General features: G+C 36.8%; 1 protein-coding gene and 1 non-coding gene across 2 annotated transcripts in view; both read right to left on the reverse strand.

The window, feature by feature from the left end:
• Positions 1 to 757: 757 nt before the first annotated feature.
• On the reverse strand, positions 758 to 839 carry Trnal-aag. Its single transcript has one exon. It is a non-coding gene; the product is annotated as a tRNA-Leu (tRNA).
• Positions 840 to 3,568: 2,729 nt separating this feature from the next.
• Positions 3,569 to 26,152, reverse strand: part of LOC105383487 (glutaredoxin domain-containing cysteine-rich protein CG31559) — a 68,891-nt gene continuing 46,307 nt past the window's right edge. The window contains exons 4-5 of the mRNA XM_011553535.3: positions 11,371 to 11,436; positions 3,569 to 4,548 (exon numbers count right to left, since the gene is read on the reverse strand). Coding sequence (XP_011551837.3) covers positions 4,372 to 4,548; positions 11,371 to 11,436 — 243 coding nt within the window. The 3' untranslated portion in view covers positions 3,569 to 4,371. The remainder of the gene's footprint in view (positions 4,549 to 11,370; positions 11,437 to 26,152) is intronic.

The raw sequence follows: 26,152 nt of genomic DNA on the forward strand, positions 1-26,152 counted from the left end.
GCGATTGTATAATTTAACTGATGTTGGTGAACCTAATAAATAAATAAATAAACCTTTCCTTCACGCTGCACTAAGCTGGAGCAAGACCAAAAGTACAGCCGAAGATAGGCGGAAGTGGCGGACGTTAGTTGAGACCCTCTGCACCTCTGGGGTGCCATAGGACTGCAACAACAGGTCAATGTACCCGAAATTCTGAGCAATATGAATTAAAATAAGAGCTGCTCCAGTTAGAGCTTAATAATGATGATATTACCAATTATATCACCGAGATCTAAAAATAACGACAAAACAACTCATGTAAGAGTTACGCAATAAATAAATTGGTTTATTATTCATGTAAGAAGAGGAAAGATACTTGCAATCAGGGCAGCGTGTGGGCGACGAAAGTAATTCGTCTCTGATACAGTGTCTATTCTGGGCAGTCACATGGCCAGTCGATATGAGTGGGTGTCTCGCGCTTGTGAGGAAATTACTTATTCTTTGTTTAGCTTTTACGCTTTTTAACACCGAATATAATATGTGGAAATGGAGCCCAATTTTACTTTGAAAGTAAATATATACCTAAACAACGGTCGCCTCCAGGTACCTAGGTCCATACTTGTAGACCTAGGCACAAATTGCCATATAAAGATAAAATATCAAAAACACTCTTATAAAAATCTGTTTTGCAACCGAAATGCAGTATAAATTTGATGAAAAAGGAAAAACCAAATCTAGAAAATAGAAGCGTATAACAGATGAAAACACAAAAAGAGCTTGGCAGCGGTGGGATTCGAACCCACGCCTCCGAAGAGACTGGTGCCTTAAACCAGCGCCTTAGACCGCTCGGCCACGCTACCACTTGGTGACAAGTGTGAAATTTGATTACATGTACTACTGACCTATAAATGTAGGAGAGATAACAAAATTCTTCTTTGATTGGATATCGAACCTAGGTCACGTCGTCGTAGAAAAATGAATGTCGATGTCGTAACTATGACCTACGTAATGTGCTGATTTTTTTTTTAATTTATTTATTAGACGGTAAAAAAAATACTTAGGTAAGTAAGTATAACGTTCTTATTTTTTTTAATTTATTGCTTTCCTGCAACTTTACTAAAACATTATTTTTATAAAATGTTTTTATTTATTGGAAGGAGACCCGTGCCCCAGCAGTGGGGACGTAATGGGTCGTGATGGAAGTAGCAATTACATATTTCTAGCGCCATCCTTACAACGGTTTACAAAAACTATATGACAGATTTTAGTTAACCTAGGTACCTACTTATTCCATTTGCATGAACGTGTCCCACAGTGCCACTGCAGTTTTCCCTGGGTCTTCCACTCCTATTTCTTGCTAAAATGTATGGCTGAAGGTTATCCTGTCATCTTAGTACTTACCTAAGTACTTCTTTAGGACAATCTGGGCATACATCCATTGGGTGGCATTTTAACCTATCTCCCCATCTCTAAGTACTTAAGTATATCATAATATAAGTTACAGTTTTATTTCAGCAAAATGTGATATTCTACATAAGTTTCTGCATAACTTTTTTTTGCAAGTCCATACGCGTGCCACCTTGGTTCCTTCATTTTTCAAAGAGTTGAGTGCACGTGAAGGCTTTTCCCTTTTATAAAAGACCTAGGTAGCTAAGTAAGTACATTAATAATCTTCTTGTCGTTGCAAAAGGGAAACCTCACAAGCCAATAAGAAACAAAAAACAAAACACCTTTACGCTCCAGTTTTACGCTATACTTACTACACATTTCCATTTGTAACTGCGCATAGATACAAAGAAAATAATATGAAAACATCCCCTAGTCTCCTCTACACACACATACACAAGCCCCACTCACACATACACAGGCCAAGCCCAGACAGGACATCGAGCCGGCTGCGGGAGCGGGAAAGCACGCAACCGTCGAAAGTTAGAAAGGGATAGAGAAAGTGATATTGACCTTGCTCGCTATGACGTCATTGGCGACCTAGCTTGCAGCTTCCAGGTGTCCTCTGTATCTATGCGAAGTGTGTCTATGTGTGCGTGATCCAGACCCTGAAAATGTTCGCGCTTGCGTTCTGTATGTGTGTGTGTGTGGGTGAAGTGGTGTGTGTGTGCGTTTGTGTGGTATGCAACAGGCAGGGTGGGTGACATTGATTTCCGTTAGTAGGAAGTAACTGGCATTGTTAACTTTTGTTACATTGTAGCTTTATTTGTTATGTAAAATGTTAATTGGTTTTTGAGGATTAAGTAATCACTGTGCGTGGACTTAAAGTTCATTTTCATTTGGTACTTACCTACATCCCGGGAAATTAGAGAAAATTCAAATCTAGTGTGTCTGGGTTACCAATGGGTCACCGGGACGTCAGTGGTTAATATTTTAATAATTATAATGTATGTATCGTGTGATTCGTGTGTGTAAGTACCTATGTTGTATAGGTACCTACTATGATTTCGTACATACATTTCCACTTCATCTAACTTTGCTTTACAAATCTTGTAGTTTTATGGGGAATGGATATTATGTCTAATAATCTCTAAACGGCTCTAAGCTCTTACTAAGCTATCTAGACGAGTTTTTATTTTAATTAACGTATTTAACTAGAAAGTGTTCGAGAAGATTTACTATAATTGCATTAGTATCTATACAGGGTGTTGCAAAAAGGGTATGTGCAGCATGTTATTTCGGGCTCATAAATTTCGGGCTTAGATAATATATAACATGCTGAACATGCTAGTTTCGGCTTAATGCTTATATACCCTTTTTGCAACATTCTGTAGAAAAACGGTTTCAACGGAACAAAATCATTTTGGACATTCTCAAGTAAATGTTGGCGCGGAGCTAGTGTAGTGCATATACCGACCGCTAGGTGGCGACTCTACCGCGCCATATAAATTCACGTTTACTCGCCACTACACGACTCGAACGGTATAAAAACTCACACTCCCCATGCTGAAACTTTGGAAATCTTCTTTATGCAGTGACGAGGCTGAAGTAGGTACCTTAAGTAAAAATAACATGGACAACAAATATGTATAATAAAGATATTTTATTTAGGTTTAATACGCTAAAACAAATCAAATTAACTATTTACATACAAAACTTATAATAACTACATTCTAAGATAACTGACAAGTTGTAAGGTAAAAACAATATTTTAGGTTAAAATAATTATTTTTATTTTGTGATCAAGATTTTAGTTATCTAAATAAAGAAATTCTTTGTGTAGATAGGTATATCACATAAGTGTACGGATTTATTTCTGTTGCTAGATCAATATTAAATAAGTTTTGCTTCAGTGAAGTATCTACCTGTTTCCTATTTCATTTTAATTTTGTACTTAATACTTAATTAAGTACATACAAAACTTATAAAAATAAGTAGGTACCTAAATATAATATTTAACTTAAGCTAATCAAATATTGCAACTAATTTATGGCATTTTATGATGAAACTTAAGGCTAAATTATAAAATTAAGTAAATATTTAAGTATGCCAAAAAATTTGTACAAAATCGAGGGGGACGAACATCTTTAAGCTAAAAAAGCATTGAGCATGTTAGTAAAAATATTGGATTCTAATTGAGCTATCAGTTAAAATTTAAAGGTTCTTTTCTACGATGTGATATCTTCTATTCTCTATAGAAGGGAAACTATACTAATCCTATAAATGTCTAGATTACTTTTAATAACCACAATCTGAATTTTCCATTTTTTCCTGAGACATAGATCTATACTGATGATGATTTATCAAATCATGGTCAGGGCTATGTCAGATGCTAAAATTTTAGTAACCGTAAGTATACACTGTAAGTAAACTCATTATAATTTTCACATAAATGGTAGATACTGACCATAAGTGCTTAATGTTTGCTACGGATTTCGTAGAACTTGCAATATCATTTAAGTAAAATTGTAAATAAGTTAGTTACTAATAAAATTAGGTTTTCACAGTAAGTACACGCGACGTTTTCCAGTTGGTACATTTCTTTAACTAGGTTACGTCTAGATAAAAAACGTATGCTCTTCTTTTCTTGTGTCTTGTTCTCTTCTATCATTGTTTAAAATTCAGTTAATTTAAGATAAATAAGAAATTAATGTAATCTTTCAACCACAAAAAATTAACATGTTAAAAAAATATGAATTTTCGTATTAAAAGATAATAAGTATAAAAAGTAAATCTAATGCGAATCTAAAAGCTAGCGCCCAATTTATTTTTGAATATATCAAAAACATAAAGGAAAAGAAAATTGCTAAAATGATACCGCCCTAATTTCAATTTGGAAACTATTCCTAATTCAAAACGAAGAATTACTAATCCACCAACCCCTAAACTTCCTGCCAACGATTTTTCTTCTTTTCAATACAATACCGCAGATTTACGTTCCAAAACTCAGCAGCAGGCATCGCACCGTATCAGGCCGACTTCGTCGCAGTTCATGCATTTGAGAGCCACGAATTCCGCGGTGAAATGGTTCCTGTGCAGGCTCTTCTTCGACCCCTTGCAGATTCGGCACGGCAGCAGGCGGAACCCCCCGCATACTTGGCACGTGTTGCACGCGTCTAGACTCTGGAAGTTCAGAGAGAAGGTAGGTAATTATAGGTTAAAGGTACAAAAGCCTTTATGTTTTAATGTCTTTATGAAAAAAAAATAAAAAACCAAATACGAAAAATCTTAAAGTTATGAAGATGTATAAGCGATTTCAATTAATATGACAGTTACGGGAGGGTTTACCCTAATTAATTTAATAACGTAAAGATGGTAGAAATGTTTGTTTACAGTTTAGCGATCACGAACGATTTGAAACTCCATTCAAAGGTTCGTTTCGAATCCAACAAACGTCATGCGTATGAGTTATTTAGTGTCGCTACTGAACGCTAGGGGAGCTGAAATCGTATTTTCATACAAGCGATAGATTCAAGAAATTGTTAAAGGTAATAAGTTATTTAGGTTAATGCCTGCGCCACAGTCAAATTTTTCAATATTGCAGAAACTTAAATCCATGCAATTTATCGAAGAAGCTTAAAATCATACGGACATTAGAGTTTTTCCAACGGTTAAGAAGTGAAAGCTAAACACAAATTTATAATTACGTGACGTTTTCTCACATACAAAGTGGCGCCTCTAGCGAAAACTATCATGCAACTTTTGACAGATATTTTACATGACAGAAGAAAACCAAACTTTTTTCGTTTTCGTAACTTACAAAACCCGTACCGTAGGTCCATACTCTAAATATCACGTGGCAAACACGCGTACGTATTTACGACACAAGCACAACAATAGTATCATCGATGGAACGTCTAATAATAGAGCTGTCTGTTGGCGGAGCAGGAAGCCGGGTTCCGTTTGTGCCACAGAATGCGCGGGACAAGTGACAGCCCGAGTGTAGCTGGAGGACGGTGGATTGGCCAAATGGGTTTTAAAAAGATTTCCATTTGTTTTTTTTTTTTGTATTCTTATTACGAGCCATCACGTCTCCACTGCTGGGGCTCGGGTATCCATGCTGTCGGATGGGCATGTAAAGCAGTCGGTCCAGCGCCTAGCTCTCTCCAGTCGTGTCGGTCAATCCGTCCCATTGGGCTATGAGAGTGATGGAACAGAGAGTGCTCCTGTGTACTGCGCACACACTTGGGCACTATAATCTACTCCTGCGTAGATGGCTGATCTCAAACGAGATTGGCCGCCGTAGTCGAAATTCGGCTAGGAGGACATTATTACAATGAAGGAAGGGTTTTAAGCCAAGCCCAATGCGGTTTGGTGAACCTCAACACAATTGCTTGTGTTGGAAGAGTCGTAGGGTAAGTTGTCAACCCGACTGTCAGATCTTCTTAAGCTGGCCGAGATGGCCTCTCTGCGTCAGTATCGTCAAAGCCGCGCCGCTCGAAAGTGTACTCTTAAGCTTGCTTCAAGCCGTTATTCGGTATTTATAGGAATAACACAAAAAAAAACTTTTACTTAAATTATGCCAATACACCTCAAACATCTTTTAATCAGTGAAAACGAAGCAGGAAGGAAGGGAAAGACTTTTTGAAACGAACCGCGTTACATTGCTTGCAATATTCTCTTTTAACCCTTATTATGAGAGTCATAAAGACTATAAAAGACATTGCAGTTGACAAAGGCGAAATATATGTTTCAGTCTACACGCGTGACCCTTTCAGGCTTTTCGAGAGAGAACCTTGAGTTTTCAGTTACGTAATCAAAACGAGAAAAATAATTCATGATTAAAGTAAAATTAATGTGTCCTTTGCCGTCTGACATTCTTTTGACAATTAAATAAAGCTCGAGCAATTTTTAGGTTTTTCTCTATTTTATCAGGACAGATAGCTTTGAAATGGGCAAAAAGGGAACTTATTTTAGAGAAAAACTCTAGTACAAATTTTAAAATGTTCAACGCAGAGCTTTAAAACGAAATGCATTTCAAAGGCCGATATTTTAAACATTTTCAACCAACGTTGCCACATCTTCGGTATTAATAGTCTTTTCATTTCCCAAAGATGCGTGTCTTTCACCAAACCAGCATTTTATCCTTCACCTCTCCTGATTTCGCACACACTACCAGCTTTTCATAATCCTTGCCATTTAATATTTCCGGTCTTCACGGAAATCAAAGGCTATGGGATCGGATATAATATTCACATTCATTTCTGCGCATTCAAAGGCGTTGTGAGCGGCAGGGGTGCTCTTTGGGACCGACTAAAAAGAGACGTTGGACGAAAATTAATCTGAAACGCGCACTGGGTGAATTTGAAAGCGCTTCTTGTACTATTTGGCCAAAAAAGAGCTGAATATGAAGGGTGACTTGCACCAAACATTTAAGTAAACGAAATTAAATATATTATATTGCTTTTCTGCTTTGTTAGTAATAGGGAATATGCATAAAAAAAAATTATACTTTTATTGGATAGTTGTACCTACATCACTTTATTATAGTAAAAAAAAATTCAACGCCAAAATAAGCAATTTAAGGTATTTTAAAGAAAGTTAAAAAATTACAACCATCACGACCACTTTGAAATTCCCGTCCGGATGGCGGGCTGGTGTGACGTCATAATCTTTTAATTTCACGGCTCAGAATAATGAGTCCCGTCAGTCGGCATAGATTTTTTACCTAATCAAGTAATCACAGAGTACTTTTGTATTTTCAACAAACCAATGTTGTCATGGTAACAAACGAAAAAGGAAGTGTATAAAGTGTGATCAGTGGCTGTTTTGTAATGGTAATAAAGTGTGACCAGTGGCTGTTTTGTAATGGGAGCTCGTAAATAGCTACTAGTAGCTCTTTTGAAATGGGAGCGCGCAAACCAGAGGACCTTTGTACACAATATTACGCTATTATGGCAATATGAATATAAAGTAATATTTGTATTGTATGTAAGTACTTACTGTAACTTTGGTTCTCAGTAAGAGAGACTAGGGTTAGTTCTATTCTATTATCTATGGGGGTGTAAGAACCTGCACCTGGCTCTCTTGAATGGAACCATTGTGCATATCTCAAAGGTCTAAACCCCCTTCCTAAGCTTGGACCATTTCCCACCACGCTGGTCCACTGCGGATTGGTGGGTTCACATATCTAAATGTGCTTAATCTAAATATTGAGGTTTCCTCACGATGTTTTCTTTCACATGCTACATGATTATCCCCGAATTTAATTGTTCATGTCATAATACTTACAATACAAATTTAATTTTATTGTGTTGCAATATGGAGCATATTTGAGTGGCTCGTTGACTAGCGAATGGCTGTTTACGCCTCATTACAATAGAACAACTAGTGGCAGCCCATACTTTACCAACAAAAATATAAAAAGTCCTAAACTTTGCAAACAAACAAGCATATCAAACAAGAAGTGGAGAGGTTATAGGAGGCTAGGATCTATTGGAAGAATTTTTATCTGATCACAACGAGCATCACAAACACTCGGTGACATTAACATTTCTTTGTTTACATTTGACATTTATTTAACTTCCGCCGTAAACGCAAAGAAGTTATTATTCTGAGATTGATATATAAAGAATTTTGACGTCACATCCGCCCTAAGAAAATGGGTGACGTTTCTCTGAAGTTAGAATTTACTGAAGTTTTTTTGTACTTTTCAACTTCATTTACTTGCTCAAAAATAAATTATATTCAAAAATATTGATGGAGTCGTAGTTATGAAATAACAAAGTTTATTATTAATAATATTTGACCTTTATTTGAACCACTTGCATATTCCCTATTAGTGTACTGTCAAACCAAGAGAGCTTTAATAATTTTAATTTATAATTTCGTTTAATTGTTTGGTGCAAGTTACTCGATGTGCTTATGTTGGTTATCATTGATCAAAAGATCCATAGATCCGTATCAGATGATTAAAACTGTTTTTTACTATGAAGAACTGCCTATATTTTTTTATAAGGAGTTCGTCTTTTATCTTTTACCTACACTTTTGATTGACAAAGCTTTTGATGTGGCCGATCACTCCATCGTCACGGCCAAACTGGAGCACTATGGGGTCAGGGGACCTGCCCTCAATCTCCTTAGCGACTTCATGTCAGATAGACAACAAGTTGTGGTGGGAGAGAGAGGGCTGGTTAGGTCACTCGAGATGGGAACTGAGATCGGGGTTCCGCAAGGTTCGTCGGTCTCCAACATTATATTTTCCCTACTGATGAATGACCTACCTGATTCCATACCTGACGCTCACGTGACGATGTATGCTGACGACGTTGCAGCGACTGTCACTGGAAGCTCAGTCGAAGACCTGGAGGAGCGGCTGTGTGTAGTTGCCGGGCAGCTTGCTAAATGGTTTCGGATCAATGGCTTAGCCTTAAATCCGAAGAAAACTCACCTGCTGCACTTTAACCTGGCAGGTAGGCGCGGTCGCCCACTCCAGGTGACACTTGAGAACGAGACCTTGTCGCAAGTCAATGAGACCTGCTTTCTAGGGTTCAGACTGGACAGCGGCCTGTTCTGGGATGCGCACATCGACTGGCTGTGCGGCCGACTCGGGGGCGCGTGCTTCGCGTTGTCGCGGCTCGCAGCCACCGTCCCGAGTGAGGTGGTGAGATCGTGCTACTTTGCCACGATCCAGTCTCTCCTCACATATGGGATCGAGCTGTGGGGCCGCGCGGCTGACTGGCACAGGGTATTCGTCATGCAGAAAAGAGCAGTGCGTGCTATAGCCCGAGTTCGATGCGATGAGTCGGCACGTGACCATTTCATCGCGCTCAATCTGCTGACGGTACCCTCCTTGTACATACTGCAGGTAGCCTTGTTTGTCAGGAAAAATCTGCAGTTGTACAAGCAAAGCCAAAGAGCCAGACGCGCGGGGCAGCTGCTCGCCGTCCAGCACCGGCTGGCGAGGTGCGCGCAGTCCGTGCACGTGTGTGGCCCGGAGGTCTACAACGCTTTACCTACTGAGATCAAGGATGCGCCGTCACTGCCAGCTTTTAAACAATGTCTAAAAAGGTGGCTTGTCCAGCACGCCTTCTACACTGTGGGTGAATTCATTAACAGGAAGACTTAAATTATATTTGATTTTTTGTATTCTTTCTTATAACTACTGACATGTATATTCTTTTAAATTTTTTATTCCTGACATTTTATTATTGTATAATTTACCATTGACTATCTATTATATTATTTATCTTGACATTTTATTATTGTATAATTTACCATTGACTATCTATTAGTATTTGAATTTTTGTACTACTACGTACATTTAAATGTTATTTTAGTATTTAATTTTAGTTTAGGTATGACTTAATTTTTTATGTTATTATTATTTTATTTATTTTTTCCCTGACATGTAATGAATATTATGAATAATAAATACAATACAATACAATACAATACGATGTCTTGGGCGGATAAAGAGGGGCGGCGCTTCACTTCGGCCCTTTGCAAATACGACATATTAGCTCTATAAAACAAGGACGCTGCATGCAAAGGATACCCTCGAATGATCCACACACAGGAGCTTGAAGCATCCAAGAATAGCCCCCAATGTCTTACAGCCCCCGCCCCCGGTTGACGACGCCTGGAGGGTTACTCTATACTGACGAAAAACGAACGAACGAGAGCTGTCTTGCAAATGGCACGTTTAATACAAATAGAAAGGGTTGTGGGTCGCGCAGCGCCGCTCCAAAACTTAGGTTTTCGTGATATAGAGTGACCCCCTGGCCGAGGCCATTACCGCATCGATTAATCTTCATTAGGCCGCAAATAAATGCGTTATTAAAATGCAGCCTCTTTCTTTAGATCGTGAGGGTTTTATAGAGATCACTGGAGGATGTAAGTACAGTGGTGTAGTGCCAAAGAGCGTGTTTCGATTCCCGGCCGGGGAAAATGTTTAAAGGTCTTGAATGTTCTATGCACAGAAGGGCTATCTCAATGCTAGACAAAATAGAGAGTTTTGGAGAGTTACTACGCTGCAACGATTTTATCTCGTTGTGTTGAACGTAACTATTGCAGGACTAGATATAGTTTTATGGCAGAGTTACCACACCATATGGCATGATGATACTAATGGAAATGCCCCAAAGGTAGCTACATAAAATAAATCCGAAATTGCGTTTCCGAAATCGGAGGTAGTTTACCTAAAAAGTTAGCCAATCACAACCGCGTTGGCGGGACGAAGTAGAAAAAAAAAGGACTTGTCATTAACGAGGTAACTCTCCTTGTGTTTGTTTTAGAGTTACCGAGTTGTTCACTTCGCTAATTAGTTTAATTACTAGTCTTGCTTTGTGAAATGTCCTTTAGATATCCGAGGCGAGCTGCCTCAAGCACTGGCTAGGTTAGTTACATGTAAGTATAAGTAAATTAACTATTTTTGTACTACCGACTGAAAAAATAGTGTTGTTTTGTTATGAAATAGGTCTAAAATGCAGAATCGGATTTAGACATGTTTTTTGTAAGGCAGCTTTCATTATATTATCTATGTATCGTGTATATATATCACGTGAAGTTCACCCTTTTATTTTAAGTAATTCTTTTGTATCCGTGCATTTGCCTTGGTTACACTAAATATTAGGTTAATGGTTGCTAATAAATGCTTATACTATATACTTAACTAATTACTTTGCTTACGGGATCATAGGTACTCACTGAGGGCGAGCACAGGTGAGCGGTTAAACGTAAATCTATATTAGGTTCTCAAAATAATTATATAATACTAGCTGCTCCCACGAGCTTTGCTTCGCCTTAAAAAGTTTTTCCATGGGAATTCCGGGCAAAAAAGTAGCCTATGTTCTTTCCCAGGGTCTATACCGTATGTATACCAAATTTCATTCAAATCCGTTCAGTAGTTTAGGCGTGAAAGAGTAACAGACAGACAGACAGATGGATAGATAGACAGACACAATTACTTTCGCATTAGTTAGGATTAGGATTAGGATGTCTTACTTTGTAAGGTTTCAACATTTTCCGCAGGTCTCCGCTCTCGTTCAGTTTCTCCACCGTGTCTGCATCCTGAAAACGAGAAAAATACATTTAATTAACTTATAAAACTATCAACAGCTTTTGCAATATACTAAAAGGAATAAAATTCATACTTTCTGAAGCGTGACAGTCCCCGCGCAATATTAAATTCTCAATTTATTATGCAAAATGTTCAAATCGAAACAGGGAAAATAAGAAATTAAAACCAAATCTGGTTATATTGAAAGAAAAATAAATTATTTTGTGTATATTTCAGTGCGGCTACTGGCACTGTCAATCCAAGTTTTTTAAGTTAGAAATTAAAATTATTTTACAATATCCTTACGGATTCCGGCCATCTTAGCGATTGCACTGCGATACTGAATAACTTATGCATTAGGTAATAAGCGGGAAACTACTTTCATATTCAACATCAAAACACGAGCGATGGTGTACGGTCAGCTTCAAAAGTAGCTAGCTATACACTTGTGTACCTTGTCAAACTGACGAACCGCCAAAGTTTCAATGAATGAATGTAGGAGTAGGAACATAGAGTTGGTAATAGAAGTAGGTATTGACTATGGTCTGTTTCCTTTTATGAATGGTGCTCTTGTAAATATGGCGTGTAGCAGGAAAGATTGTTTTTTCATATTGGGTATAAATTGAATAAATAAAGATTGTTTAAGTGCATCGGCGGCTTTTATTTTCATCCCACAACTTTTGGGGGCTCGTCCGGGATGGAAATAGGCCAAAGGTGCTGAAGATGTATATAATGGTGTAAATAGTTGTAAATATGGGGTCCGTGTTGGTGAAGGAGTTCACACACGTCAAAGATGGCGGCGTACTAATGGTGAAAATTCTAAATTATTAAGGGGAAATAAACTAAAGGTGAAGAATGTGAAGGTGATACATTATAAGGTGATTTTTATTATAAAATAAAGACAACATGATGATGACGGCGGCGACAATCCCGACGTTTTCGGGAGCGGACCCGGCGTACCCGGCGGCAAGGTGGGTGGAGGACTTCAGCGACAATGCGGAAGTGTGCGGCTGGTCACCTCCACAAAAACTGCTGATAGCGCGACGTGTTCTGACTGGTGTGGCAGGTCTGTGGCTCCGCACGGAGAATAAATTCATGAGCTTTGAGGAACTGCAGCGGGCACTGCTGGAGGAATTTCCTGACAAGGTTGATACGAAGCACATTCACGAGCTGATGACGGACCGTAAAAAGAAGATGACAGCATTAGCTAAGGAGGAGACGATAGGCGAACGACCGACTTATGTGTCGGTAAAGCAGGATCCTGGTCAGCGACAGAGCAGAGGATACAGATGTCAGTCAGAGATGTCGGTAAAGCAGCACTCGATGTTCGGAGTCAGGACGGACGAGGCGAACGATTATTCGAAGGAAAAGGAAGTGACATCCATAAAGACTAAGGAGAATGAATACGAGAAATGTCAACGTCAACGTCAGACGGAAGTTGTTGTTTTACAGAATAAAAAGGAGGAACTATTCAAAGAGGCGCCAATCGAGCTGAATAGTATTAAGGAGATTTTTGAACCAAAAATTGAAGAGGTAAAGAGTCAGATAAAGATTGTGGAAGAAAAAGGTGAAAAGGTGGTTGAAAAAGAGCATTTATCAGGCGAGGTTCTTTGTGTGTTGAAGAAGAAGAAAAGGAGAAAAGTCGATAACAGGGTACTTAATAAGAAGGTGTATGAAAAAAGATGTTTAGAAGAATGTAGACAGAATCAAGATAGTTTGATAGAGAATCAAATATCTTACAAAGGAAATGAGGAGAACATTAAGAAGAAAGAAATCGCGAAGAGGGTACAAGAGAGTTGTAATTTCTCTGATAGGATTATGAAAGACGCAATGGAAAAAGACTATCACATTTTACGCTAAATACTTACATGAAGCCATTGCCTAGATTTATAGGACTCTGAAGAAGGTCTAGGTGATTTCTATGTTTTTATTTGATGATTAGGGTAAACTACCCTATTGTTGACACCCCTCCATTTATTGACACAGCGCGGAATAATTAAAGAAAACAAGACAACGCTTCGTTCTATTTAGTGATATTTATCTTTGAACGCAGCAGTAATAGTTATTCTGTAATAGTAACACTCGGCAGTCCTTTTTACAGCAATGGCTGACCAATAAAACATAGACAATTCGTGCCTCTCCGTTGCTTCTTCAAATTCCGCCATCTTGGATCGCTTTTTGCAAAGGACAGTGGCTACTTTAACAAGAAATTTGCTAGTATTTCTTTTAAAAAAATATAAATTTGTTATTTGGACTGAAAAGTGAACAAAATTCCTTTTCCATTTCTTACCTCAAAAACCACTTATTTTCGGTTATAACTTCGAATTTAGGTGGTGTCAATTATAGGTAGCACTTTCGCTATATTTTCCTAATATTGACATATTGGGTCAATAATTGGAAGGAATGTTTTTTGTTTTCATGTTAATATTTTTGCTTTTTCCGGTAGTATATCCTATAATGATCATGTTAACACTATTTAATCATTTATCCCACAAGAAATTCCAATTCATGACACAGTGTCAATACAGTGAAATCCAATTATCGACATAGTGTCAGTAATCTATTTCCCTATTATTGACATGTCTATATATAGGCAAAGTGTCAATAATTAGTCTCATAAACGATAAATATTTTTATGGGAGCTTACTATACTATGACACTCAAAAAATAACTTTTCCTGCTTCACTTCTCACTGCCTTCCTGCAACTGAAGTCGTCTGACTATCAGTGGCAGGTGGCCTGCCAACTGCTCTACGTCCACCTGTCATCATTTTGCCTGTCCAAAAGTGTCCTGCACACTTCCCACCCAGCTGAATCCACCTCGTAATCTATTAAAACTGGGATTCTGACCCGGCGGGTAAACAATGATCAAGATAGGTGTTAAGATTCACAAAATTGAATGATATCCAGCGGTATCGTTCGTTTCGATTGGGACACTGGACATTACCTTAGTCTTGAACATGTTTATCTACAGGCCAACCCTCAAGGATGCTACGTGTAGTTCTGCGAGCATAAACTGGAGATATCAGAGGCATATTCATGATTCATGATGTCTTCATCAATACAGATGTGACAAAGCTACACCACACTTTTTCTTTGGGCTTTCTCTTCCAGCAGCTACTTACCAGGTACATGTCTAAGATCAGCCTTGGTCCTGATGGCCAAAAGGCGTGCTATGTCACGCTTGCCTGTTCGTTACCTCCACTCGAGAACTCGATTACTCCAACTGTCTTTCTTCTTGGGTGGCTGGCCTATTGGCATCTCACATTGGTTCTCTGATGGATTGATTACCCCATTTCAGTCCGCATTACGACTTTATATCAGTGGACCTGTTAGCCCAGCCGTGACCACGTTTCTGAACCATATGGCATCAGCAGCAGGACGCACTAGCTGGAACCTTTGAGAAATGCCCAGGAGATCATGAGACGATGCAGCCTAACTCAGTGGGACTAGTCTGCTAGCATCAGTATTAGATGCAGTACATATGGTATGTCAGATAACTAGCTGACGACTTATGGTATGTGACACTTATGGTGTTTCAATATATCACCGTGATATAGGTTTAATTCCTGTTAAAAACGGTTTTTATTACCTAATATTAAGCATGTCAATAATTGGTACAGGAGGTGTCATAAATTGGAAAACGCGTGTCAATAATTGGGAAATAGGGGTTCTTTCAAATTTATAGCTGATAATAAAAAACTAAGACTATAGGGTCATTGTTTTGTCAAAAATATTATAAATGAATATACACCTGAAACCGCTACAGAAAAAAATACCACAATACTAATATTTTATGCGTATTTATGGCCAGTTTTGCAGACAACTCGTCTTAAAGTGTCAATAATTGGGTAGTTTACCCTATGATGAATGTGTGACGAAGAATGAGTGTGTTTTAATTACGGTGGCATTTTTATTTCAATAGGAGTTAAGTTGGTTGTGTATATTTGTTTGTTATAATAAGTTTATATTGTAGTTTTACTGTGTTACTAAATGATGTTTTAAGGCAGAGGCAGTAAAGTTTTATGTAATTTGTGTTTCATAGTCTGAGGGCAGACTATCTGCAGGATGGCCGGGTTGTAGGAGTAGGAACATAGAGTTGGTAATAGAAGTAGGTATTGACTATGGTCTGTTTCCTTTTATGAATGGTGCTCTTGTAAATATGGCGTGTAGCAGGAAAGATTGTTTTTTCATATTGGGTATAAATTGAATAAATAAAGATTGTTTAAGTGCATCGGCGGCTTTTATTTTCATCCCACATGAATAGGCATTTTGTGAATTTGACAAGTTACAAAGGTGTATACCTACTTATGCAGCTGACTGTACATTGTACAAGTATACAGTCAGCATAACTCATAGTATACCTATACACTTTTTACTTGGTTAACCTACTCACCATCGGCCAATCTATAAATTATTTTGAATGCATTTTTGTGTTACTTTATGACTATAACAAAAGTACACTCTAATACGATTTCAGATTCACATTAAAATCGCTGCATCGTTCAGAATAGAACACCCTCGTAAATGTATTTGTTCGTTGTTCTAACGAAGCTGCAACGAAAAGGAAACGCTTCCCTTTAGAAAAACCGGGGGAAAGTGAACACAACCGAACGCTATGTCTGTGTCTATGTGTCTGTCACTCGAGGCTGGGAACTGTTCACAATGAGACCATCCCTATTGTTCAAGATTTCCACTTGCACTTACTCCAGTAACATTTATCTGGGTAGCTTCTACAGTCCACAGTATAAAGGTCATAGTTGAATGGAAATGTAACGACTTTTACCGCCAGAAACGCGAGGAAAAACGCTGTGGCTTCGTTTGTGTCGGAAGATGTTATATTTCATTAATAGCAAAGGCAAAAAGCAGCCTTTTTTCTATTCATGGTATTGGCTGAAACTCATACAACTCGGCATTCTAAGCAACTTCATATTTCGTCATTATAAGGTCGTAGATGCAGGTAGGTACTTTGTAGGTAATGTCCAGCGTTTGAATAGGCAAGTTGGCTCGTAATAACCGAGACTTCTAGAGGCTTTTAGTGCTCCATTCAAAACTACGCGACCGGGACTAGTGTGCACATAGCCGAAGAATCTCACCGTGGAATCGGCTAAATATATGCAAATTTGACCTTAAGTAGGAACTAGATTATTATAATATAATAATAATAATATGTGGGGACATCTCACACACGGCCATCCGACCCCAAGCTAGGTAGAACCTGTGTTATGGGTGTCGGACAGCTGATATATCTACACAAATACATAGATAGATAGATACTAAATATAAATATCAACACCCAAGACCCGAGAACAAATATCTGTGTTTAAACAAATATCTGCCCCAGCCGGGAATCGAACCCGGGACCTTCGGCTCAGTAGTCAGGGTCACTAACCACTACGCCATTCGGTCGTCAATATTATTAAGAAAGGTTGTCTGGTAGAGATTGCTATAAGCAATAAGGCCGCCTTTTTGTACTGTTTAATTTTTTAAGTTTTGTTTGTTTTTTTGTGATTTTTGTTCTTGGTGCAAATAAAGTGTATTGTATTGTGTAATGTAGATTTACCACGGTGATGTCACATAAACGGGAGCGTTAAATATATTTTTTAGGTTTTTACTGAAAGGAGACTTTATTTCAGTTTTAAATACAATACAAACTGCATTCATTTGATCTAAAAGGCCCGGGAAATTAAACCCTCGAAATTTTAATTGAGAAAACGTTGTGATACATTTTTTTACTGTACCAAGCGATACAATTTATGATTTTTTTTTTACCATAATGGAGAGTTATTGAACCGTCAGCAGCCGCTGCACAGGTTCGCTATCGACGTAGATAAACGTCACTTTATCGCAAGTAGCTATAAATACGGCGCTCGTAGATAAACTAGTTTATCGAGGTCAATAAAGAACCCGTGTCTTGAATGAAGTGGCCTTTGGTAAATCCTAACTAATCCTAATCCTAACTAATATTATAAATGCGAAAGTAACTGTGTCTGTCTGTCTGTCTATCTGTCTGTCTGTCTGTTACTCTTTCACGCCAAAACTACTGAACGGATCTGAATGAAATTTGGTATACATACGGTCTAGACCCTGGGAAAGAACATAGGCTACTTTTTATCCCGGAATTCCCACGGGATAACTTTTTAAGGCGTAGCGAAGCTCGCGGGAACAGCTAGTTAAAAATAAATACAAGCCGAAATTTCCCCGCTCCAACATAGAACTCTAGTAGAAAGGCAGGGCAGAAATGACCGCTATATTCTGTCCAGACCAGAGTGACTCAAAACAGCAGAACCCGGAGGCATGTCAGAATTATACTGGCTTTCTACTCAACTAGCTTTTGAGTAAAATTCCCCCGCATTTCTCAAAGAAAAGCTTTGAGAACGTAAAATTAACAATTTATTTCTATTAGTTTTTTCTCTGATACGGTTTAAGATGAATAAACTGCTAACAGTGGGCGTCATTTTAAACTATTGAGGATTGCTGTATACGTAAGCCTAATTATATTGAACTAGCTGTTCCCGCGCGCTTCGCTTCGCCTTAAAAAGTTTTCCCGTGGGAATTCCGGGATAAAAAGTAGCCTATGTTCTTTCCCAGGGTCTAGACCGTATGTATACCAAATTTCATTCAAATCCGTTCAGTAGTTTTGGCGTGAAAGAGTAACAGACAGACAGACAGACAGACAGACAGACACAGTTACTTTCGCATTTATAATATTAGTTAGGAAGTTAGGATATGTTTTTTTCTAATAATTGTTAATGGTCGTTCTTATTGTAATTCCTAAGTTTTTGAGGTTTTTACTACTTTAATGTTTTAAGTTATATTTGGGACACCTGTATAACGACTTTTTATAGTGACTGTCGATATTTAAGTTGTAGTACTATGGGTGTGGAAATAAAAAATCACGAATGTTTCTCACATTACGCGCTTAGATTAATGTAGAATGTCCATTGTTTACGATATCATATTCGGAAAACTCTATGGTTTCATTAAGGTTGTTGCACAATACTTAGTAGTGTTGGATTTATTGTAAAACAAAGTATTAACATTTATTATTATATTATATTTGTTAACCAACATAGATTACAATTCATTTCATGATAAATTAAATTAAAAAAATCATAAACATCAATATTGTCTTTCTAATGATAAACGCATCTTCAAATTATAGGCAAATATTGGTATTGGTCCACCCACAAAGTGACTCACACATAGTCAAATACACACATCAAACTTATGACAGTTTTATTTTGCAATCGTGTTCAACACTTTTTGTAAATTAATGTATAAACGCCCTTACTAGATCGGAATCTTTGAAAGAGCTGTGTTGTATTGTTTGCTTTAAGTTGCCCCACTCAGCGCAATACTAAGAAAAACACTTTTCATCATCATCATGTTTCAAAGAAATACAAAAAAATGTCACGGCAATTTAGTCTGGCAATTAAATACGTTGTCTTGTCTCTGTTTTAACAAAAAGTACTATAGTACTTAATATGGCTCTTATAACAAAGAAATTTAGATTTTTTTCATTTGCGATAAATTTTGTATAATTTATAGTTTCTAAATGTAATGAATATACCTATTTGTCTCCGTAATATCAGATTTTAAGGCACATTTTGTTTCCTCTAGCTTAGTTGTTATACAAGAAATATGATTTCAGTATTTAAGGTCTATGTTCCTGGAAATTCAGTTGGGTCTAATTATTATCAAAAGATAGCAACTGAGGTAAGACTGTAAAGTGGTTTTAGTGAGAACAGAGAAAATTAATATTAATTTACAGCAATATTGTATTGATAGAAGATGTGAAAAACTTTTTCGCACAAATTATAATTCAAAGATAAGTTTTTTTTTGAGTATTATATCTTTTAGTAAGCAAAAAATATTAAATTAGTACCTACTTACCATCAATAAAACTGCTATTTTCCGAATAATGATACATTATTACAAATTGTATCTCAGTAGTTCAAGTTCAAACTTAATTTTAATGATAAGTAGATGAGAAAATTTAAAAATAACATAGATTTAAATAACTTTAAAACTTGTTATTAATATGTTATTACTTATTCGTTAAAGATGGGGGCTAACGTATTGGAGAGCTTAAGTTTCCAATTTAGAAAATTCCCAAAGAAATTGAAGTTGCCGACATTTACTTACATCAACTTTCAGGCTTCACAAAATGTGTATAAAAACACTCACCTACTTTCTTAAAGAAGTGCATATTACTCAAGAAAATTCTCGAAGAAAATTATGGTCCGGTTTTAAGCGATCTTCACCCTTACCTTATTGCCTTAGTGGCTGCTTTCGCGGGGCAAAAAAGTTAATGACAAAACACGTTAGTTTCATTTCTAGTGGGTCAACAGATAGTTATTATAAAGTGTTTAAATAGTCGGGGATATTAAGATAGAGGTTGTTAGTTGATTTTATTACATTTGAGCTGTCTTTGATACTAGGTATAGTTAATAATATAGGTACAGTGACCAGCAAAACTGGTTACCTATCATACATCGGCAAATTAGTTTTAGGTCGTTATGTAATGGGTAGGTATTTGTTAAAAAAATTGCTTACATAGTTTGTTGGTAACGTGATACTACCTACGTAAACGTTCTTGTTCAAGATGTCAAGATTTTTATAATAATTTTTTTCGTGACAACATAATATAAGTATTTATGTATATGATTTGACATCTCTTAACTTAAATTGTACCTAACATAAAGTTAATTCGTTTTATTTTAGAGCTTATGTATTACTTATTCAAACAATAAGCTGAAACATGAACTCGCGAGCAAAGTAAGCCAAAAGAAGATAGAAATTAGAAGTCATTAACACATTATGAAAGAGGATTTAAAGGTAACATATAGGTATCTTAAACGTCTTAGAATATATCCGAACTTTAAGATAAGAAACAGATTTTTAAGTCGGTACTATCGAGGAATTTAAAATAAGAGAGATATAATTTTACAACGGTAAATGCAATACTTTAAAACTATATGTATATTTTCTAGTTACGAATAGGTACTACTACCAAGAGTTTTTTTTAATGACAACAATCATTATTTTATTATAATTTTATAATCATTAACAATTGAACTGTTGCTGTCTTTCTTAACTAGCTACGCCTATTTATGGTTATGACATTACCAATGTATCAATCAGCAATTTCAAAAAACCTTACACACAACTCTTATACAATTTCCATGCTGACTGTACAATGACCAATGTCCAATTTCCATTGTACAATTTAAAATAACTTGCTAAAGTCGCGGCACGCTTTTGCAGCTAGTGCACTTTCGAAAGTGGCTGGCAATTATCGCCTTTATGTCTGAGGTCAAACAGCCGTATATCGAACAGCAGGTGGCAAGCACGTAAACATATTATATACATAGCTATTACATAACACGACCTTCGCACAGCAATCGATAAATAAAGACAAGTGTTCGTTGATTGGGTACACAAAAACTATTTTGTCATCAGTTTTTTTAAGAAATTTTGTCATAGTAATGTGAAAATTTGGTGACCTCAAAAATTTGGATGTGTGGCAGGTTAGCTTCGAATGAACGTGAATTTTTATATTGCCAACACAGCAGCCGTAGCATAAGGGTGCTTTTCCACCAGAGATGTGCTATGCTACGATGCTATGGATGCGTTTGATATCCACCAATCATATTATTGGTGCACATAGCTTAGCACTGGTGGAAACGGATTCAACTAAGATATGTTTTTTGTATGGAATGATGCGTGCTATGGATGTGTGCTATGGATGCGTGCTATGGATATGTGCTATGGACCATCGCGAGTGGTGTAGCTATGTATGTGCAGAGGAGACCTACAGTATGCCCGCGTTTTTCACTGAAAGTAGACATGCCATCGTGGAAGCAAATGCGCATCTTTCTCGCACAGCTACTTTGCGGCGGCGCATCTTCGTAGCGCATCTTCCTCGCACAGCTACCTAGCGTAGTATTGGTGGAAACGGTCACATATTTTCGTAGCGTAGATATCACATCTTCGCAGCATAGCTGCATAGCACATCTCTGGTGGAAAAGCACCCTAATTCGGTTCAAACAACTTGGTTGTGCTGAAGTTAATAATATGTAATAATATGTGGGGACATCTCTGACACGGCCAGTCGACCATCCGACCCCAAGCTAGGCAGAGCCTGTTTTATGGGTATCGGACAGCTGATATATCTACACAAATACATTTGCTAGCATCATGGGCACATTTTCGTCGGTTAAGTCTCGGGGCGGTTTATTGACTTAGTAGGTATGTAAGCTTAGTTAATTTTATTTTGCCTGTTAGTTTTAGTTTTGTTTTGTATTTATTAATTGTAAATTGTATGGAAATGATGAACAAATACATAGATAGATACATATTAAATATAAATATCAACACCCAAGACCCGAGTAGAAATATCTGTCTGTAAACAAATATCTACCCCAGCCGGGAATCGAACCCGGGACCTTCGGCATAGTAGTCAGGGCCACTAACCACTACGCCATTCGACCGTCAAAGTCAAAGTTGACAGCGAATGCAATTTTGTACCTTGTCAAACTAACAAACCGCCTATTCTTCATCTCATCATCTATTCATTTGTTCACAAATTGACAGTTGGTTAGTTTTGAAAAGCAAAGAAGTGTAATCGTAGCCAAATTCAGGAAGTGTTCAGGAACTATAAATTTGTTTTGACAGCAGGTCTAGTACAGGTTTGATAGTTTGTCGAAAACTATAAAAGTTTACGTTTTCTCGCAAACTAAGTGGCGCCTCTAATGGAAACTATCATGAAACTTTTGACAGATAATGTATGCAGATGACAGGAAAAAACGTAAACTTTTTTAGTTTTCATACATACCTTAATAGCAAAACCCGTACTAGAGGGTCTGAACTGAACTGGATAATACTGATTTGATCTTTAGCGGAGTAGGCAACAGGTGCCCATCAGCACCAAATAAATGCATAGGGATTAAGCTAGTGTTTCTTTTTCGAGAATATTCAAATTTTCATGAAAAACAAATTATCTCTATTACCTACATTAAAAAATGGGCGGCCCAGCCACAGGGCGATTCCCGAAATTTCTGAACTTTATTCAGTAAACAACCGTTGCTAAACTAAATGATACCTTACAGCGATCAAGTGGCTTACACTCTGTTTCACAATGTATGAATAAAAGTTACTTGAATGATAAACATAATGCTGTCTTTTTCATTAACACCATTTCAGAGACTTTCATGGTGATTTTTATCCCACAGATAACATATATCCTGGCATTGTGAAACGGGCTTTTGAATTCCACCAAAAATAAGGAACATGTGGAATTTCCAATGATTAAGCAATCTCCATTATCCAGTTGGTATTCTGGTTTGTTTCATCGAAATTCGAATTCAACCGAACACCGCAACAATTTGAATTTGCTACATCAAGTAAGCAAATTCTTAAATTTATATGATCCCTTTCATATAACACTCACTTGCAATGAAAAAGTTCCACTCAAATACTGACACCAAACCAAAAGACATAAATTTTTTCCAACATTTCATTTAAAATTTGAACAAAATATTACCGTTTTTAGTTGGTAATACCCCGATGCTCTGTTAAATGTACTTCAATATTGCAGAAGGCGTCATTAAGCTAGCCTTTTCAGTTTAGGAGTAATTTTGTGCTTTTCTCAGTGGAACCTTTTCATTGCCCGTGAGTGTATAATACGCAAGTACAGAATTTTATGTATTTTATCAACCTACTGTACCTACTCATCATTAAAATCTATTGTAATAGTCTCTGTGCAGGTGTAAGTACCTGCACCTGGTTCTCTCAAATGGAACGTTTCTGCGCCTCCCAAGGTCTAACTGCCTCCCTAAGCTTGGACTGATTATAAACAATAATTAAAAAAATTGCCTTAAAACTATTTATTTACAATGTGCATCGTATTACGTGCAATCAAACGAAAGTTATGCGATTCTATTCTGAAGTTAAAAAGTCGAACGTTCCAGAATCAGCCCCCAGACCCGGACGAGCCCATAGAATACAATACACGTGTATCAGGATGCAACAACGTCATACGAGAAGGCTCCATGAGTATTTAAATATTTTATTTAATTAAACTGTATTCGTTTTAATAAGTAGCTACCCTAATTATGTCTCTTTTAGCGAGCTATAAGACCGCCTTTTGTATACCCTATAAAATATAGAATGTAAAAAATATATATTTCTTGGTGTACAAATAAAAAGTTATCTATTGTAGTGGTTGAAAAAGCATGGTCAGATGTTACAACCATAAGTTATTGATAAAATGATGTAATTATAAATTCTAAGCAAAAGTCGGAAGTGAACATGTGAACGAAATATGATAAATGTATGCGGATCCAGCGAAAGTGTTGACGGAAAAGTAGATTATTGCTGTATAAAAAAATGTGATACGTACGTTTGACTGGTTTGGATTAGGTATTAAGATTAAAAGAAAGTAGCTCAGCTGTAATTTATTCATACCGTATCTACTTATTTATTACTATCGGTCGAAGATATTTTTACGACCGTAAATACATATACTTAACATTTGAACTTCCCTACATCTTTAACTAAGTATTAGTTAGGTAGAGTATTTTTTATTTAATGGATTTTAAAATATAATTTTAATAATTTTCCAAATATAAAATCAATCATGCCGCTTAATTAATTATACTCGTACCGATAGAAGGATACCAAAAGTAATTCAATAAAACAATGCATATCGGTGTGGTTCTAATTAAATACGATTCGCAGGTTTGTTTATATAAATGGCTGTTACAATCTCGCATACACTCATCCCTCATTCCCGATATCTAGCGAAGCCCAAGTAAATATGCTCGTAGTAGTCGCTGCATGAAAATGATCTACCGGGTAATTTGTAGTTGGCTATTCGGCGCCGGTTTCAGTGTGATGCGACTGAAACTTGCGATTTTGCGACCGAATATATTTGTCAGTTTAGCGGCGGTCGGTGCTGATGCAAACATAGGATATGACCTGTTAATTTTTTTCCGGAGCTGGGTTCCATCCCAAAACAGTAGTTTATTTTATATATAAATAAAAACCTTTCCTCTATACTATAATGTTTCTTACGAATACAGACAAATACTGCGATCTTATTTATTACTGCATACAGACTTATTATAATAATAATCCTTAATCTAGTTAATTATGTGTTTAAAGATATTACTACTCGCTTGTCCTGTGTGATCACTTGAAAATTTTAAATTACAACCAGTTTTATTAGCAGTTATTTAATACATTTTTATACTTGTGTCGCAAGTGTCTGAAGCCGACTGCAATGTACCAAACAGGGTGAAGCAGCGATGCACCGTCGTGTATGAGTAATACAGATGTGCTCCAAAGCTCCTTCACTGACGGCCGTCCACCGTAATGAAAAACCGGAAAGTAATAAAAAAACACAGTGTATTTTCAGGTCAGCTACGTTTTTTTAAAACCATGCGGAGAACCCGATGTAACTCTAATGTACTGTGATACTGTCAGCAAAAGAAATAAAAACATTTTTTTTTTCTCCGAGAGAAAATTCACAGGCCGACGAAAATACCGGATGATATTCAATCTATATTTGTATGCAGGTATAAGATACCTTGGGTCTTGATTATTTTGTTGACTGTACCATCGGGAAAATTCATGTTGTCTGGCTTTAAAATGTGTTTGTAGGGAACACGCAGGCAGTTTGAAGGTATACTGAGCTCTAGTTTAGGGACCTACCGATTCCCCGATAGTACCTACAATAAAACCAAAGCAAGATAATATTATGATGATACAATTTTGTGTCCCTATACGTATTGGTATGCTTAATGCTTACTATGGAAAATTGCGACGGCGAGTTCATGGCTGATCTAAAATAGAATCACACACTTTTTGCCACTCGTGTGGTGTTGCTATTTTGCTGATCATTGTACATTGATATAAGTATTTTACCACCTCAATTAACCAAATATACAAAAAACTAGCATTAGAAAAAATCGTTAAGTATAGGTATTTCAAAAACTGATATTATGTTTTTCTTATATTCCATAATTTTAAAAGCGATATCATTAATCCGTTCCGACAGAATAATTCGTAGTATTTATGTGTCTGTGTGACAGGTATGTTCAAATATTTAAATGGAAGAAGTATTTTTCGAAAGATGGTAAAGATAAGTTATCTGGAAACGAGTTAAGAGCCCGATTAAAGTTGATGAAAGTTTACGCAACCCCGCTCCGTCGGTGGTCCAAGAAAAAGTGAAAAACGGTTCAGTAATTACGTTTATGTAAGCTGAAAACTGGATTTTCCTTATTTATTTATTTAATAAGGCACATCAATAGTACCTACGTATTATCATTACAGACAATACATACAAAAATAAGTACACAGAGGCGATTTGAGTACCTCCCTTTGACCTCGTCATGAAGCTTAATGATCATGATTTTTGTACAGACAAAATGACATAGCTGCTCCAATTTTTTATTTAAAGCGTTGTATTAGTGCATAATTATTATTTTAAATCCGCTGAAATTATTAATCACTAATATCTATTTATTACCCACTTTTGCCAATTATTATATAAAAATAATACTTATAATACTTTGTAATATACCGACAAAGCTAACAGAAACATTATATACATAATTCAAAGAAAATTATTTAGTCATTCCGTGTTCTAGTCTAGATACATTCTCATTGGTTTTGAATCTTAGACCAACACCCAAAATAAGTGTCTCAAATATATCAGAGT

Source organism: Plutella xylostella, chromosome 14, assembly GCF_932276165.1.
Source record: "Plutella xylostella chromosome 14, ilPluXylo3.1, whole genome shotgun sequence".
Lineage (NCBI taxonomy): Eukaryota > Metazoa > Arthropoda > Insecta > Lepidoptera > Plutellidae > Plutella > Plutella xylostella.